Here is an 18,021-nt window from a genome sequence, read left to right as displayed (position 1 = left end):
GCACTGCCAGGGATGAGTCAGCCACAGCTTCTCTGGCTGACCTGTTGCAGTGTCTCACCACCCTAATGTAATGCTTTGTGTCACTGTACACATCAAAGACAACTGAGGTGGTAGGAACTGATGGTGTATATCAGTTACTTAGACAGGAACGTGGGAATATCACTGATGCCTGGAATGTATAATACTATGTGCAAATTCAGGGCCACTGGAACATATCTTTTATTTTATTTTATTTTATTTTTTTACATTAGCAGAACTACAGTGTTTAATCAGACAATATCATACTACATTTCCAAAACTGAGAAGGAGGATGTATGGAAGAAAACAGTAATTTATCTCAGCAAGCTGTAAACAAGTGATGTATGCTTGGTCCATCTCTAGTCTTGAGGGTTTGGCCTGACATATATGAAGGGAAGACTTGAGGGAGAAAGAATGATGATTTCAAACAAAAAAACAAAACAAAGCTGGAGCCTCCAGATTGCCTCAGTAGCCAGAAAGATGCGCTGACAAGACTGAAGTGCTGACAGTCTGGGGTAAAGAAGGCAGGGATGCCTGGTTTCATGCAGTGTGGCACAGGGCATCACTCCAAAGCTGTCACTGGGGTGAGCACTTCATGGTGAGCCAAGGGGTAGGCTCAGCTCCTGAGTCTTCTGGTACACCTCAGCCTGAGTTTGGGGACTGAGCCTTATGTCCTCTCTGTGGAAAATGCACTAGAGTCGCATGATTTGCATACAAATTAGTCAAGATGTTTATTTTGAATTAAATGTCAAAAAGGTCAGCTTCAGTAAATCTTAAAGGTTGTAGCTATACAAAAGAATGCATTTCTTCAGCCTAAGCGTGTGCGCTATTACATCTAAAACTTGCAGAAATCTCCAAAACAGGAACTCGTAGGTGCTACAGCATTTAAATCCTGTTCTTAGCCTGAATCTCTTTGGCTTTGGTGAAGCTTAGGGTGATTGTACTTCCCAATGTAATTCTGAAGATTTAGTTTACATTTAAAGTCATATGATTACTTTTTAAAAGTAAATTAGAACCCTATATAAACCTTTCCTTTATAACGCATAATCTCAATTTAAAATGTCCTCTGTCTATTTCTTTAAGGCATGGCTTGAAATACCTAAGTGGGTAGCTAGGTTTTGATCCCTAAACTATTAAACATCTAAATTTTAAACATCCCAAATTATAACATTCCCTAAAAGAACATTTGATTATCCAAAACCTTGAAAGCTAGCATTTCAGTTTGGATGCAGGTATTTCAAAAGGTTAGAAGGATTCTAATTGAATAATCATAAATATTTTATAAAGTATCTTTTAAAGATACTTGGTTATACCTATCTATAAAAAGTGCATCTGTGATAATTTTTTCAATACTAAATACATTGGTAACAACATCAGTTGGTTCCACATGCTCGTAACTATTGTGAAGAAATAGTATTTGAACAAAAGCAAATGCCTATGGATTTTTCTTCCCTCATTGATTTGCAGGTTTCTGTATAGGAAGTTCCTCTCGACATATTGTCACATTTGATGGGCTGAATTTTAAGCTGACTGGCAATTGCTCCTATACCTTGTTTCAAGACATGCAACATGATGTTGAAGTTCTCCTCCATGAAGGACCATGTAGAGCAACACCAAAGATGAACTGTATGGACTCCATTGAAGTGAAACACCGTGGTGTTTCTGTTCAGCTCTTCAGTGACATGGCAGTAAGCTAAATACAATGAAGTGACCTGTGCATTATCTGCTCATGCTATAGAATTCAGGTTACAAGGACAAATTTGTTCCCTTTATCCAATCTCTGTTCCCCTTGCAGCCTATACTTAGGCTTCTGAGCAAACGCCTCATTTTCATTTCATGATACGATCTATGTTCACATAACGAGCCAGACACGTTTCTCCTTTCATTCTCCCCATTATTCTGGTGTGACAGTATCAAAAACATGGGATTTGGCTACATCTCCCTGACACTTCTGTTACAAAGGCAGGGTTTATAGGCAGGACATGCTGCACTCCATGCTCTACTCTGATTCTTCTCTTTTGGCAGAGATCTTTTGCACAGTGTCATCATGTGGTATATGAGAGCAGCGTGTTCTTCACAAATCTGGCTAATTAAGAGCTAGGAGGTTGGTTATTTCCTTGCATGCAGGTGGACCTCAGCATTAGAAGAAAAGCCGGTTTAGTGTGCATTCCTTTTGTTTTATAGGCAGAGAAGTATTCAAATTCAGTACGGCACATTTTTCAATCTCTGGGTTTCTCAGGCTTATAGGAATTGGCTAGCCTGCAAAGGTGTTATCTTCTGACTTATGTGGCAAAAATAGGATGGACCAAAACACCCACACCCACTTCTGCATGGTGATGGACATCCTTGACTTTAACTGAGGTTCATTGATAATCATGTCATTAGATACTAGTTTGTAGCTACATGATGCTAAAGGAATGCAGTTATATAGGAAAATGTTGAAAGAGTTGTTCATATAATACCCAGGATGAAGGTCAATTAGTTTTGTACATTTTTAGACTCAATAGAAAATTTCAGTTTGCAAAATGAATTCTTACATCCAGAATCAGTTGGGTCTTTAAACACTTACGAAGCCAAAATGTGTTTCAGCTGTAAGACTGGGCTAATTTTTAACTGCTTCCTAGAACTTAAGTGATGATCTTTCCTTCTTGAAAACAGGTGACTGTTAATGGTGAAAGGGTTCATATCCCATATTCTAGCAGCTTGTTTGAAGTAACTGTTTATGGAGCAATAATGCATGAAATCAAGTTTGTACAACTTGGACATAATCTCACATTTACTCCAAGAAACAATGAATTTATTCTTAAACTTAATTCAAAGAGCTTTTCTTCAGGAACACAAGGGCTTTGTGGTAAGTACTTTTAACAGCTTCCTACTTGGGGTTCAACTGCTATTTATGTTGTTGTAATTCGTGTGGCCTGAACCTGTGAACTCCCTGGTTGAACTGATCCCCAATTATTAGCACATTGCTGATCTATGTAGGTTTTTCTACTATGGCCATCAAAGCTCATTGACTCCCAGTAATACCTTAGAAAGAACAGGCTTGCCATCTTCCACGTTTACTTTGTGCTGTCTTTTCAAGGATGATTTTGTTGTTGTTTTTGTTGTTGTTTTTGTTTTGTTTTGTATGGGTTTAACTTCAGGTTCTTACATATACATTTATGTGGCAGACACAACTTATGCTTGCAGTGAAGATAAAAGGTTTGTGAGGGGTACTACTATCTGGGAGAATTAATTCTATGGTATTCTCAACAGTATAATCTGTTGTATAGTTTATACCTCTGTGGCATAACGTGTACCTCCTGTAATAAGCGAATGGGAAAAAAGACCCAGGGTTTTTATGCCTCTACTGATAATAGTTATAAAGAGCATTGTTCATTCCTCTTCTCTTTGGCATTCACTGAGTGGCCCCGACCTGTCCTGTTTTCTCTGGGTTTATTTTATTGCTGACTGTATTCAGAGATTTTCTTTTACTCACCCTCCTAGGGGTGTGCGACCAGAATCATGTCAATGACTTCACATTACGTGATGGCTCTGTCACTTCTGACAGCAACCTATTTATCCAAGACTGGACAGTGGAAGAACCAGGAAAGATCTGTGAAATCCAGAGAGAAGACAGATGCTCTGAGCGTGCAGTGAGCCACTGCCACCTTCTGCTCTCCGATCAGTTTGCAGAGTGCCATAGGTTAATCTCCCCCAACATGTTCTATGAGGCCTGTGTAGAGACCAGCTGCTATGAGGATGAAGCCTGCGAAATGATAACTTCTTACGTTCACATCTGCATGGAAAATGGGGTCTGCATAAACTGGAGAACACCTGACATTTGTCGTAAGAGGCTTACTCTACCTTAAAACTGATCTAGAAACTCTCTTATTTGATGGTGGTTGTGACAGTGACCATCTTGCTGTGTAATAGGCAGAAGTTCCAGATCAAGTTTCCCATACAAGTCATATTGCAGATCTGATAACTGGTTTGTCATTTACTAAGTTGCATGTTATGGAAAACAGTATTTCTTGGGAAACTGCTAACTAGGAAAATGCAAGGTAATTATGCAAGGCTGAAGGGTTAACCTATGAAATAAAAATACTGTGAAAGCTGTGCACAGATAAACATTTCTATGTGACAGTATGTGACTGGAGCCAATCATGGGGCCACATTTGGACTGAGAATCTGCTCTGAATCTGCCAGACAGTTTTAGCTGTAGATACCATTGCTTTGATACAGACAATGGGGGATCTGTACAAGGCAGACAGGGAAACTCATAATTTGGACTAGTGGAACTGCTTCCCAGCCTGTCAGTGTCATAGCTGCAGATAATGGCAGAAAATGCAGAAAAAGACTTTCCTCTGTAATAGTTCCACAAATTCCCCACATTCCAAATGAAGACTAAACTTTTAGGCTGTGATGGAAGAGCCAGTGTGACTAAGTTTCTGCTGCAGTGAAAAGGGAACCAGCCATTCCCTTTGGTGTTTTTTCTTGCCAGCACATGCGAACTAACACTGATCAAACCAGCTGTAATTTGCTTTGCAAATCTGGTTCTCCTTCTGGCTGTTTTGCTTGTGTTTTGAGGGTGAAGAGTTTGTGTTGTGAGAAAGCTGTATAGTAGGATGTGAGTCTTGCAAATTGCCCTGAGCCCAACAGAAGCAGGACAAGTATGCTACTGCTAAATTCAGATGGTTGTCACTATGTATACCTACCTCCTTACATTCTTATAGACATAAGAAGTTCTACCCTATCTTCCTTTTTTTCCCCTTTTTTTCTTTTCACCTCTTTTTTTCCTCCTGACAGTCCTAATATGAGTCACACCTAACGATGTGCCAAAAATGTAAAATATAATTAAGTAAATATAAGTAACTCTTGAGGTGGCTTGTTTCACATTTTCTCCTGTTAGCCTGTCTGCAATGATGGATACAAGACATTCAGATATTCATTCAATGTTTCTGGTTTAGTCAAGTATCTATGGTGTTTGTGTGCATGTATGTAGGTATTTTCTTTCCCAGCTAGTGCCTCATATAGTTTCTTGAGATCCCAGTTTTTTTTTCATGTCTCTTGTATCTCCAGTTTAATCATTTCTTGTTGCGTTGCTTTCTTTTCCCTCTTGCTGCCCAGGTAGTGGAGAACTAGCCTCCTAAAGGCATGATAGCATAAAAGCTCAGTACATCTTTTGGGTTTGTTCATGCTTTAAACTCAGAAAGAGAGGATGATGGGATAGGAAGTTGAGAATGTCAATGTGAATTTGGCCTGAGCTTCCAGTTACTGTCTTATATATCTGGTTAGACAAGTTGTTGAAGAACATGTTACCTTTACAGACTTAATCTTGAACACCACAGTCTGTTTTAGTGCTGTTTTAGTCGGGGGTTTTTTTTAGTGCTTTAGTTAGACTTTGCAAATTGCAATGTCCAAGGCTGAATGACACCTTAATAACTATCTGCAGTTTTCAAATTCCCATCTTGTTATACAGCGTGTACAAGGACAAAGAGTTGCCCATTTTAACATGAGTTGCATAAAACAGTCGTTGATGGCCTAACAATAGCATCATATTCTTTCTTCAAGTAGGTGCATGTGTGCAACTACCAAAATGAAATTACCAATTACAGGACATTATACAGGTTACATTAATGACTAAATAGACAATGTAGCTTAATCACTGTACCACTACATATTTAATAGCAATGTCACCATTCTCTAATACCTTGCATCACTCTCCCCACACCAGTGAATCCCTGTCATTTTTGTGGAGTTTGATTTGGGGTTTTGACATGCGTTACTGGGACATTTCAAACAGTAGGAGTCCTTTCTGACTGCTCTGCCATTGACCACAACTCTTTGTGTGCGTCATGTAGTCATGTAGTACCTGGCCAAATCTCTGGACCAAAAGAGTAGTAATGTGTCTGAGGTGCCTTTCTATAGTCACCAGGTTGTCATTGTGCCAGCAGGATGAAGGAATGGTTAGGATTATTTTCTGGGCATTGATGGAGTGTATCTGGAGTCCATGGATTGCTCTTCATTTTGGTTCCTCATTGCATTTTTCACGTAACTTGTTCCTTAATGTCAGCCTAAGGGGAGGAAGAAGAAGGAGATATGTTATATGAAGTACACTTGAGGCTTTAGCATTGGTACTCATTCTGCTTTAGAGCTCCCCAGGTTCTATGCTGATGGACATCAGTATTAAACTGTAAAATAATCTAATTTTGTGTAGAGAAGATTTACCAGATTTGCTTTAGGCTAGTGGCAGGTAAAGAAGATGAAAACCAGTGTGCTGAGTATGCTAGCACTGGAATAAAAAAGTAAATGACACACTACCTTAAGTGCTGTGGATGTATTTTCACACATTCATTAGAGCTGATGAGAGACCATCACAGGCAATAAGCATTAGTGCAAACTCTAGGCCCCTTGTTTGCAGAACTCTTTCTGGAAATGACTTTTTTTCTGGAAAACATAGTATAGTCTAGGTAGCTGCTAGTACAGGTTTATGAGCAGGTGATTTATCCTGTTTTATTCAGATAGATCTTTTTGTGTTTTCAGAATCTAAGCAAAGCATTTCATGGTGGGATTGGGCTCCCCATCAAGTTCCTGCGGCTTTTCAAGTTCCTTTTCAAGTTCCTTTTCAAGTCCTTACCGAACTACGATGGTTATCCACACATACAACCACAGACTCCAGCCCACTGGAAATAATTGGACTTAGTGTGGCTTGAAACAGAAAAGGGTTAACGTTAAATACGTTTCTGTTTGGTTGCCAAGAAGGGTGTGTGTAGACAGTTCAGCTGATGAATCTTGTTTGGTTGGGAGCTCAGGTCTTCTTTCATTAATTTTCTTTCAGTGTTTTTTGTCAAGGGACTGAAAGAGAAAGGTTTATAAACCTCACAGCAGTCACAAACTGGGAAATAAGAAACAGTTTTTCTAATTGAATCTGTAGAAAAAAATGAAGTAGACCTAAGGGAGTATGCTGTGTGGAAGCTGTGTCCATAGATTTCTTGAATAGCTGTAGCCTTAGTTTTGTGTTTGCTTTTAGCAAAAATATGTTCAGTGCTCTGAACCCTTCAGTAAAATGTTGTGTTGGATTAGGGGAGAATGCAACTTTCCTTGATTCAGTTAATTCTGTTAATAAGACAATTCAGTTAGTAAGATGCAGAAATCCATCAGGTTCAGTTTTAAAGTACCAAAGTGTTGTGTTCTGTTAGCTTTCTTCAATTGCTTGGGAACACTGCCTCCTACCAAATTGTCGAAAACCCCTGTTTATTCAACCTTTTATTCTGTCCTGGCTTTCTCTGAATTACAGATAGTTACCAACGCCTCTCTAATATACGTAGAAGTGGTTCTAAATTCTTATGTCACTTGCCCAATGTTGAAAAATTTAGGCAAGATGTTCAGCTTATGTAAGCCATTTTATCACTGGTAGGGTAGGTCACACTTCGCTGATTCATGTGGTCTGAAAATGTGGCTTCAATCACTTCCCACTGTGGATTTTGTTAGTTTTGAGAACATATTTTCAGATATGTTAGTGGCTGCAAAGACAAAACGTATTTGTCTGATGATGGCTTTTAAAAAGCAGAACAGAATTCTAAAGAAAGTGCAAGTGGAAACATTTATCTGCATTTCAGATCTCTCCATCTAAAGAGATTTTTTTTGTCTTCCTCAGCAATGAAATGTCCCACATATTTGACATATGATCACTGCCACAGTGCCTGCATAAAGCATTGTGAGAACAGTACCAATCTCAGTGTCTGCAAGGATTATCCCACAGAAGGCTGCTTCTGTCCAGACGGACAGGTGATTTTTAATGACAGCTGTGTTAATGAAGAGGTCTGCACAGAATGCATCAGTGAAGATGGCACGCACCATCAGGTAACTATATACTTAGCAGGTTATCTTTATGAGTGGTTGGGGTTCGTACTTTTGGTAGAGAATCTGTCTTATAACTCAACTATTTTTCCCTTTAGATACTTCACTTTCTAGCTAGTTCCTCATAACCGTCCGGCTGTCAGCCCCACGTAGCTCCCCTAGTGTGAAATTGGCTGGGACGGATATAAAATTCACAGCTGGGAGTGCACAGACCCGGAAATGCATGACAAATTTGTGTGAAGGGAGGTCTAGAGGGAGGACAGGAGGGATGGCATGTCAACATTTACCAATATAAACACCTTCATTCAGTAGGCTTTTACCAGCAATGACAATTTAATCATAAATCTGGAACTCTTACTTCAAATGTGGTGTCTTTACAAAGCTTGCTGAAATATTTCCAGTGGTTGGTGGGGAGCAGTGAGATCGAGATTACCTTATGTCAAGTTTATTAGTCTACCTCCTTTTTTTAAAAAAATGAGAATTATTCCTTTTATGAAATTAACTATTTTAGCTTTACTGAAAATCCACTTTCCTCAGCTAAATCAGACCTTTCCCTGGCAGAATGGGATTGGGAAGAGCTACAGGTGCTGGGAACCAGACTGCAGTGAAAGTATCTGTTGATTTCCCTTTCAGCATCGCACAGCGGGTGTGCAAGCTCTTCCCTGTGACTCCTGTTCCAAGTAATAGGGGTTGTTCCTCTTTACCCCCAGCTACTCAACTCTGGGAGTTTTCACATAAGTCAGCCAGTCCTCCTAAATCCGCAGGTTCTGTTATGGGATTTTAAGAAGGGACTTTAATTTCAATATTTTATGGGCTTCTGATTCTCAACAAGATTTTTGGATGGTCTTATCATACTCACCAAACCTTCTGTCAAAGACATAATTGTTTTTGTAACCCAGATCTTCTGTAAATAACAGAAGTCTCTGTAGATAAAGTAAAAAGATGGATTTAAAAAAGTATGAATGAACAGCTTCATTTTGCACAGACATATTTAGACTCACATTTCGTTCAGCAAGAAATGTGTTATAAACATTTACAGTTAAATTGAAAGGAAGCAAAGGCTATTTGTGTCTGAAACATGTCTTTTAAGTACTGTTTGCGTTGATTAATGTAATGACTAAAGTATCAAACCTAACAGAGCAAAGACCTTTTTTTAGGCAGTAGGGTGCCAGCAAGCGATGCACTTGACTTAGTGAAGTGAGTGTACTGGATAACCTTTGAAAGTCCCTTCCAACCCAACCCATTGTATGATTCTGTGAAGTGTTGCAGGCACTGCTTTGCCAACGGAAGAATCTCACTGATGGCAGGGCTGCACCGGGTGTCACATATGTGTTGGTGCCGCCTGCCCTCACACAGGACAGCCCCATGGGGGTACAGCGGTTTCGCTTTGCTATGGCTTGTGCCTTTCTGCCACATGCAGGTACCAGCAAAAGCACTGGAAAAGCATCCACCAAATACAGTTTTGAGGTTTCATACTGCTGTACCAGAACACAGGAGCCTAATAGCATTCATCCCCCTCCTGAGACATAGGTACTCTACTGATTTTGGCCGTAAGAGGAAAGACACAGGGAAAGTGTGTTCTTTGATTCCACAACTGCATTATCACAGTGATGATTTTCAAAACAAAAGGTTAGAGTTTTCTGAGGGATTGAGCACATGTAGCTTGTGTTAATTTTTATGTTAAGCTTGCAGTATCTCTGTATATATGGTCATGATTTTTAATTTGTGTTCTGTGTTGGATCTTTTTTTAAATACTGTATCATTGGATTTGTGTGATGATTCTAGAGTTGGTGAAATGGAAGAATTGAAAAAAACCCTCAGTAATTTTTGTAATAAAAGGAATAGGGAAAAAACCCCTTATTATTTCTCTTGAAGGAAAAAATAGCTTGTAATGCATATAATCACTGCCTTAAACACAGATCAATTGTGTGCAACTCTCGGTGACCCTGACAGCTCTAGTTATTGTGTTATGATTCTGTATGAAATCATTACTGCAAATGCAGATTAAAGCCTAGCATCTGACTGCCTCAAATCCGTGAATCCTCATGCAATGCAGTGTATTTTCCATTTAAATAATTGTTTCAAGCTGTCATGAAGAAAATCTCAGCGCACATCTTGGGAATGACATCTGCAGTGATATCTACTTGTTTCTGCAGAGGTTCTGAAATTCATGAGTTGTCACATGCCCCTTAATAGGGTTTTAACTCTGAAAACCTCTTGTCTGTACCCCAGTGGCAAGGCTTAGATGCAGCTGCTGTGTGGATGGGGAGGTGGAGGGCAGGGGAGGATTGGATCACACAGACGTTTTGCATCTCCACCATCGCAGGATTAGCTATGTGAGCAATACCACAGGCAGTGCAACTGGTGGTGGGTTATGATGTACTTAACCTCCTTCTTTCCCTCTGGTGTTCATTCCTCTGTTCCTTTCTACACCCATCCCCCTCTCCTCAGATTATGCTTGGGTTTATGGGATTCTCAGTACTAATGCTCATATTCAGTTCTACTAACACCATGCTCTCTCTCATCGTTTCTTCTGGTGTTAGAAAGAGGCTCCTACCTATGCCGAAGAAACCCTGTGTGAAAATCAAGGCTGATGAAAATGCTAGAGTGAATGCTGTGATTCTTTTTCTCTTGGTCTTGAAATGTCCACACCCTTCACACCACCACCTGCAAATATAGGCATTCTCTATCAGCTGCCTTCTTAGGACTTTTTAACCCTGAGGCCATTGAATACTCTGGCAGATGGCTCTGAGTTGTTTTTCCTAGCCCTGAGATGATGTTCTTTACCAGCAGTACATCGATGCAAGCCTTCTTTGACTAAAATAGATTTCCTAAAGATTAACCAACCCTATAAGCTTTGTTAAATCTCCGGTTGGATTGTTCTAGCATGCCTGGTGTCTTATCCTTGCCATGCTGTTAACCTTTGAAAATAAACTGTCTTTTAAGACTCCTGTGATGTCAGTATGCTTAGATATTTCATTCCTTTCTTCTTATTAATGAAGATCTCAGCAAACTGTTGTTTTTAAACTGCTCTCCAAAGTTTCCTGGATGACACCTTTTTACCTTTGTCTTAACCTGTTCTGTATGTTCTCATCCAGAACCTGGACTGACTGTGCAAATTAATGCTATTGTCCCATTGTGGACCTATTTACTCTTACCTCCCTATACATGTGAGTGTTAAATGTGGATAGGTATTTATAGGTAATTACATCTCTAACATTAATGATTTCCTCCTCTGTCAGGATGAGTAGTGGTTCAGTAATGATACACCTTATTGGCAGTTTCTGTATGTGCTTATTAGCTCCAGGTAACCACCACAGTGACGGTTTCAGATTTGGGGTTGTTTTGCCACTGGCAAATCAAGTGATGACACCCCACATATTCTTAGTTTAAAATATGCTCTGTTTATTTCTCTGTGTTTAAGTACTACTAATTTGGGAAAGCAAGCAGTTCTGTATGTTTTCCAAAATATTGTTGTTTCCCGTATTACCACTGAACATCCAATCATGGTATGTAGTTGTGTGAGTCTGCTGTTACTTGCAATAGCCTGCAACTGCATTTATAGCATCTGGGTATTTTTCATGCTTAAAACAATAGTAATTCCTTATCCCATTCATGCATTCTTTACATCTTTTGCTAAGCTGGTACACTACAGTCATTTCAGAATTATGTGTCTCCTTAGTTTCTTACTGTTAACAGAACAACCAACCAGTCCTGTATAGAGTCTTCTAGTTTTCAGATAAAAGTTGCTAACCCTCACCCACTCCCATGGCCAACATACCAGTGAATGGAATATTTGATTTCTCTCTAACAATCTGTTTGGGTTTGTTGTTTTTTTTTTTTTTTTTTTTAGCTTATGGAAACATGGATTCCTGCTAATGAGCCTTGCAAGATCTGCACATGTCTTGATAACAAGAAAGTAAACTGCACGGTCCTACCTTGTCCTACTGCCAAACGTAAATTCATTTATCTCTAAGTATGACTGGACATGAATTGATGTTTCTGTTACCTAGTTTTCTAGTTCTTATCCAAATTTGTTTTATGGATGTTTCCTTCCTACTCCAGCTGTTCAGTGTGGTCCCTGTGAAGTCCCTCGTCTGCGCAGGGACTCCAGCCAGTGCTGCCCTGAGTATGAGTGTGGTAAGTTCTCATAAACTATTGGAATCTTCTGGATCCATATTTTTACCAGATCCTTCAGAGGTATACATTCCCTTTTCTTGTTTAATGCAATGCTCCAGTTTTGAAACCGCTGAATGACTGTACAGTCATCTGCATGGAAAAACAACTCCTGGGGATATGAGTCCTTATCTCCTGTAACTTTGTCCCTCTTTCTGTAAGAGATGAGGAAGGGACAGGAGCAATTTGTTTTTCTCTAAATGATTTTAGCATGGTCTTTTTTCAAGTATCTATTTTTTGAATGGTCTATATTTGCACATTAAATATAACATTAGAACCTTAATCCTCATAACCCAAGCTTGAACTGTTCCCTAAGCTATTTTGAAAACAAACTCTGATCTGCTGAACTCTTCTTACTTTGTATTTTATGATAGCAATTGAGGGTAGGGAAAAAAAGTTTAATGGGGATGTCTTTTTCTTAAGGGCTAACTGGTGAGGCATGGTCTTAAACACTCTCTCAATTTCTCTTCTTAGTCTGTGATCTGGTTTCCTGTGATTTGCCTCCTGCCCCTGTCTGTGAGTTTGGCCTGCAGCTTGCTCTGACCAATCCTGGAGAATGCAGGCCAAATTATACATGTGGTAAGATATTTATATTTTTTAGCAAGGAGTGACAGTGGAACATTGCATTTGAGCAACACTGACGATTTCCTTTAGACACTGTTTTTTTCCTCTGAAAGGCTTAATTTTGGAGCCAACAGACAGCAATTATTTCACAGACTTGGAAAAAGGGTATCGTTGGCACTTTCTGAGTATGCTTTTGAATTAAGGAAAAGAGAAACACTTTACTCTTGGACTTGTATATTCTGACCCTTATGCTTATTTTATAAATCTTTTTAATTGTATATGCCCCAAGAAGTTTTTGGTAGAGTAGGAACTTCTCCTTGAACCTGCAACACAATCTTTGGCCTGGGTCTTTTATATTTGCATTACCACTTAGCCTTTAAGTAGATTTATAACAGCTTGCAGTAGCAACTAGTGCCTTGCTGCCAGAGTGCTGTCTTGTTCACTCACAGCACTTTGAAATGCCGTGTGCTTGACATGGTACCTATGTGTTTTCTCCTAGCATGTAACAGAGAAGCATGCAGCTTAGTTCAAAGACCTTCCTGCCCACCACATCGAGAGCTGACTGTTAAGAAGACTGAGTGCTGTGATAAATATGAGTGTACCTGCAGCTGTATGAACTCAACAGTGAGCTGCCCTCTGGGATATCTGTCAAGATCTCTTACCAATGACTGCGGCTGCATATCTACCACCTGTGTTCCAGGCAGGGTAAGGGGAATGAGTTGTCACTTCCACAGATGAGAATATCTTTTCTACATGGAGTGACAGCACAAAAATAAGTGGGTAGCTAGGTATTAACAACCCCAATGAAAGTACTGGATAATGCTGCCAGTGTATTTTTAATTTATCTGTGTCTGATGGAAATACGCTTTGTATTACAGTGGTGCTTGTTTTATTATAGTAATTTATTCTGACATAACCAACCCATTCATTTGTTGTGACTTGAAGATAAATAAGTTTTTATACACATATATATATATATATGTACACACACATATATACTAAAACCATTTGAAACTTCATGATCATTGAAACATTAGGAATTTTAGAGGTAACAATTCAATTTTTAATTTCTTTGTGGCTAACAAGTACATGCTTTTTGATCAGTACAGTTACTATACATTCTTTCAGTCCTATATTAACTTCACTGAAATGTTTGGGACACCTTAGACCTAAACTCCTTGTGCTCATTGATTACTTTTGCCTCTGCCTAAGGAAGCCTTGTATCTTATCTGAACTATATTGCCACTTTAAAATTTTTTGCCAAATTAGTATCTGATTTTGTTAAAGCTTCACCAGGATATACTTCTACTTATTCTAACAACCTTTTATTAAGTTATTGTATTAACCTTTAAGATAAGGTTAAGATAAGGTTTAAGATAAAGTTGTTATATTAACCTTTAAGATAAGTTTGCTGATGACACCAAGCTGTGTGGTTCAGTTGATATGCTGGAGGGAAGGAATGCCATTCAGAGGGACCTTGACACACTTGTGAGGTGGGCTGATGCCAACCTCATGAAGTTTAACCATGCCAAGTGCAAGGCCCTACACCTGGGTGGGAGCAATCCCAGGCACAGCTACAGGTTGGGCAGAGAAGAGATTCAGAGCAGCCCTGCGGAGAAGGGCTTGGGGGTGCTGGTTGATGAGAAAATGAACATGAGCTGCCAGTGTGCGCTTGCAACCCAGAAAGCCAACTGTATCCTGGGCTGCATCAAAAGGAGCGTGACCATCAGTTCGAAGTAGGTGATCCTCCCCCTCTACTCTGCTCTCATGAGACCTCACTGGGAGTATTGTGTGCTGTTCTGGTGTCCTCAACATAAAAAGGACATGGAACTGTTGGAACAAGTCCAGAGGAGGGCCACGAGGATGACCAGGGGACTGGAGCACCTCCTGTATGAAGACGGGGAGAAAATTTGGTCTGTTGAGCCTGGAGAAGAGAAGGCTGCGTGGAGAACTCATAGCAGCCTTCCAGTATCTGAAGGGGACCTATAGGGATGCTGGGGATGGACTCTTCATTAGGGACTGTCGTGACAGGACAAGGGGTAATGGTTTAAAACTTAAAGAGGGGAAGTTTAGATTGGCTATAAGGAGGAAATTCTTTCCTGTTAGGGTGGTGAGGCACTGGAATAGGTTGCCCAGGGAGGTTGTGAATGCTCCATCCCTGGCAGTGTTCAAGTCCAGGTTGGACGAGGCCTTGGGTGATATGGTTTAGAGTGAGGTGTCCCTGCCACGGCACGGGGGGTTGGAACTTGATGATCTTAAGGTCCTTTCCAAGCCTAACTATTCTATGATTCTAAGGTTGCTTAGAGGAGAGGATGGATGCAGGGCAATGTAACTTTTTCATTGAAGCAGCCTTCCCTAAAAGCTTAACACAGGGTTATGCTGTCTTTCAGCTCAGGAGATCAAGCCTTTATTTTCTGTTGCTAAGTAGTTAATGACCTTGCAGAAGTCATTTTATGTCTCTATGACGTGCTCTATCTATAAAAATAAATGTTCATCTCTAATAGCATGCTGTAAAAACTACTAATAGAAAAAGCAATATAAGACAAGGCACTACTTTTGTGGTAGCTGTGTTGGTCTGAGGATACAAGAGAATGAAAGCTTGTAGCTCAAGGTAGGATCTTTTCAGATCACCTGATTTAGCTGCAAAAAGTTTGAAGTGCATGGCTCCTTCTATAAATCTCACTGTTTATTATATCTAAATATTGGGTCGTATTATACTTCTAGGGATACTGAGTCAGGCCCTGACTCAGAAACTGATTGCAGATAAAATTCCACAATTCTTTATAAAACAGGAGCTTTGGTTGCACTTATTTTTGTTTCCCTGGCAGAGGGGCCACAATTTTAAGACCTGTGGCATTTCTACTGGGTTCAAAATACTCCATAAAATTTATGAAGGGTTTCACATCTTAAAAAGCAGCCTTTTGGAGCCAACAGTATGCCTTTACAAACAGCAGTGTGCTTTTTCATGTGATAATTGTTGCATTCTATAGGTGTGTGTGCACAACAACATAGTCTACCCCGTTGGGACTACCTGGGAAGATGGTTGCAGAGAATGCTTTTGCACTAGTATGAAGGATGATGTTACAGGACTTCAGATGATGGAGTGTCACGACAAAACATGTAACACGTTCTGCTCTCGGGTGAGTAACATTTAAATCAGTGCATTAGCCAGCAGAGCCCTGGTGGGGATCTGAAATGATTACTTTAAAACCTGTGTGTTTCGAGAAACCAGAGAAAAATAGAAAATAAGTGTTGTAGCAACAAATTATCTTGGGAACAAAGTCTAAGAGGGCCTAATCATTACTGGCTTCATTTTAGGGTTATTGTTTTAGGATCTTATCTTTCTGCCAAGGAAATCAGGGACAAGTTTAGTTTATATTTCAATAAAAGGAGAACTGCATCCTGAAATGTCTATCATTTACACCACTTGCACAATAAGCACTCATAATGTTTGAAGTTCAATTTCAAACAACTGTTCTAGTTGAAGTTCACTTTCTGAATAGAATATTTCAGATCTGTCTGTTGCTCAGCTCTGCCTATTATAGCAGTAATAAGACCACATGCTGTGGCCTTTATTATGCTCAGACATCTGCTACATGCTATAAAATTATGTGGTCTACTTTTGGAAGCCCACAAAGGAAGTATGAGCTGCTTTGTTATATCAATGTAGCTGGTCAAGCAGGAGGAGATAGATGCTTGATAAAAAAGTTACTAGAAGAATTCTAGAAGGGCCAAAGGAATTGGTTAAAAGTCAGTAGCACTTCCCAGTGTCATAGATTAGAAGACTTTGACTGTAACATGATTTGTGCAAATAAAAGTTCAAAATTGTTTTTATACTTCCTTTAAACTGTCCATTTTACATCCCTAACATTCCTTACCTTAATATAATGTGGCAATTAAGGAAATAAAAAGTCACTGTAAATTTAAATGTTATGCACTAGAGTTGCATTTTCCTCTGGTATCTAGCACCTTGTACCCCAAATCCTTGAGCATTACCACGTCCTTGCTTCATGAGGTTAGCGTGGATGAGTCACTCTGAAAATAGTTTGAGTCTACAGAAAAAGCAGGTGGCAGAAGAGAGGTTAAGAAAAATCAGCACACAATACCTCTTATTTCTCATTGCCTTTCATGAAATTAACTAGGTTGGAGGAGACCTTTAAGATCAAGTCCAACTGTTACTTCTGTAAGAAAGCTTTTCATTAGCAACCTTTGTGTATACAGATACGAGAAGTTAGAGGTGTTCTGTCAGCTTTCGGAAAGACATTATTTATAGTGTGCCTGGGAGTCAAAGACTGACCTCGGGCATAGAGCATGTATGTGCAGCAGCACTAACCCGGTCACAGATGAGTCAACATTGTTGAAGAAACCCTGCATTGTCTGACTTATTTTAAATTCTCATTTGAATACTGACTAATATTTATCTTAAAACAGTTAACCATGTATTGAAATTTGGCTGTGAATGTTTCAGTTAACCAGACCAATACCTGAAAAAGCAATTCTCTTTTCTGGACTCTATTAAGCTAATTCTGCCTAGTTTTTAAAGAATTAATACAACTATATTTCACTATCATTGAACTTATAGACTCTGTATCAGAACAAGGCTAGACAGCATATTTATATATATGTGTATGTAAACTTGAGAAGGTGTGAGCAAAATATAATCTTTTTTTTTTTTTTAATAGTATTTTCTATTTAAGACATTCCTAATAGTGTCTTAAACACTGCATCATTCCCTAGGACCAGAGGAAAAAACACAGTCCATTAAAACTCTCTCTGACAAAGCAAACTAGTGATCATTTTGCAAGCATTGGGTTTAATGAGAAAGCTTGAGGATGCCCAATGCAGTGAAAACCATGATGTAAGAGCTTTCAGTTGTTGCAGGAGAATCCCTTTGATTCCCATCTTTAGAAGATATTTGTTCCTAGCATGCCAATTGTTATGAAATATTAGATCTCAATATCTGGCTGTGTTTTGGCTCATAGCCATAACTTTATCAATAATGTGTTATTCCAAAAATGTATCATTAAGGCAGAGCTACAGATATGTAAAGAAATGTCATAGAAAAAAGTGAATGTTTCATTTAAATAAAAACCTCCCACATTTCTCTGAGGAGGTTAACAAAAAATACAGAAATGTTGCTTGCAAACCATATGTGGGTTTACTTCATTATACATCATAGTCCCCTCTACTATCTTTCTGTTACCAAAGTTTTGAGAAATCGGGCAGATAGTTGCTGCAGTCATGGCATATGCCACAAGGAGAAGTGGTGTCTTCCTCCTGGATCTTCTTCCATTATTATTTCTCTTGAGAGTACACCAGACTACATCCCTTCAGAGCATCATGATGGTGAAATAATTAACAGCCTTCTAAACATCTTAAAATCACTAGTATACTAGAGAAGGGAGGACTTACTTTGCTTAA

The 18,021-nt window shown here is 39.3% G+C and overlaps 1 protein-coding gene across 2 annotated transcripts in view; it reads left to right on the top strand.

Moving 5' to 3' along the window:
* The window catches only part of VWF (von Willebrand factor), a 132,919-nt gene that overhangs the window by 93,842 nt on the left and 21,056 nt on the right, over positions 1–18,021 (top strand). Inside the window, exons 35-43 of one of the 2 annotated variants that reach the window (XM_061358144.1) lie at positions 1,486–1,706; positions 2,677–2,869; positions 3,505–3,846; positions 7,658–7,863; positions 11,714–11,816; positions 11,926–12,000; positions 12,511–12,615; positions 13,100–13,305; positions 15,591–15,740. In XM_061358144.1, coding sequence (XP_061214128.1) covers positions 1,486–1,706; positions 2,677–2,869; positions 3,505–3,846; positions 7,658–7,863; positions 11,714–11,816; positions 11,926–12,000; positions 12,511–12,615; positions 13,100–13,305; positions 15,591–15,740 — 1,601 coding nt within the window. Of the gene's footprint in view, positions 1–1,485; positions 1,707–2,676; positions 2,870–3,504; positions 3,847–7,657; positions 7,864–11,713; positions 11,837–11,925; positions 12,001–12,510; positions 12,616–13,099; positions 13,306–15,590; positions 15,741–18,021 lie in introns of those variants that run through there. The other variant, XR_009726249.1, reaches the window with a different exon arrangement.

The sequence above is a fragment of the Neopsephotus bourkii genome, unplaced genomic scaffold (assembly GCF_033783945.1).
Source record: "Neopsephotus bourkii isolate Nb327-2 ecotype Australia unplaced genomic scaffold, CSIRO-AGI_Nbou_v1 NB_107, whole genome shotgun sequence".
Taxonomy (NCBI): domain Eukaryota; kingdom Metazoa; phylum Chordata; class Aves; order Psittaciformes; family Psittacidae; genus Neopsephotus; species Neopsephotus bourkii.
Note: the sequence above shows the minus strand (reverse complement) of the source record. Positions and strands in the feature narration are given on the sequence as shown.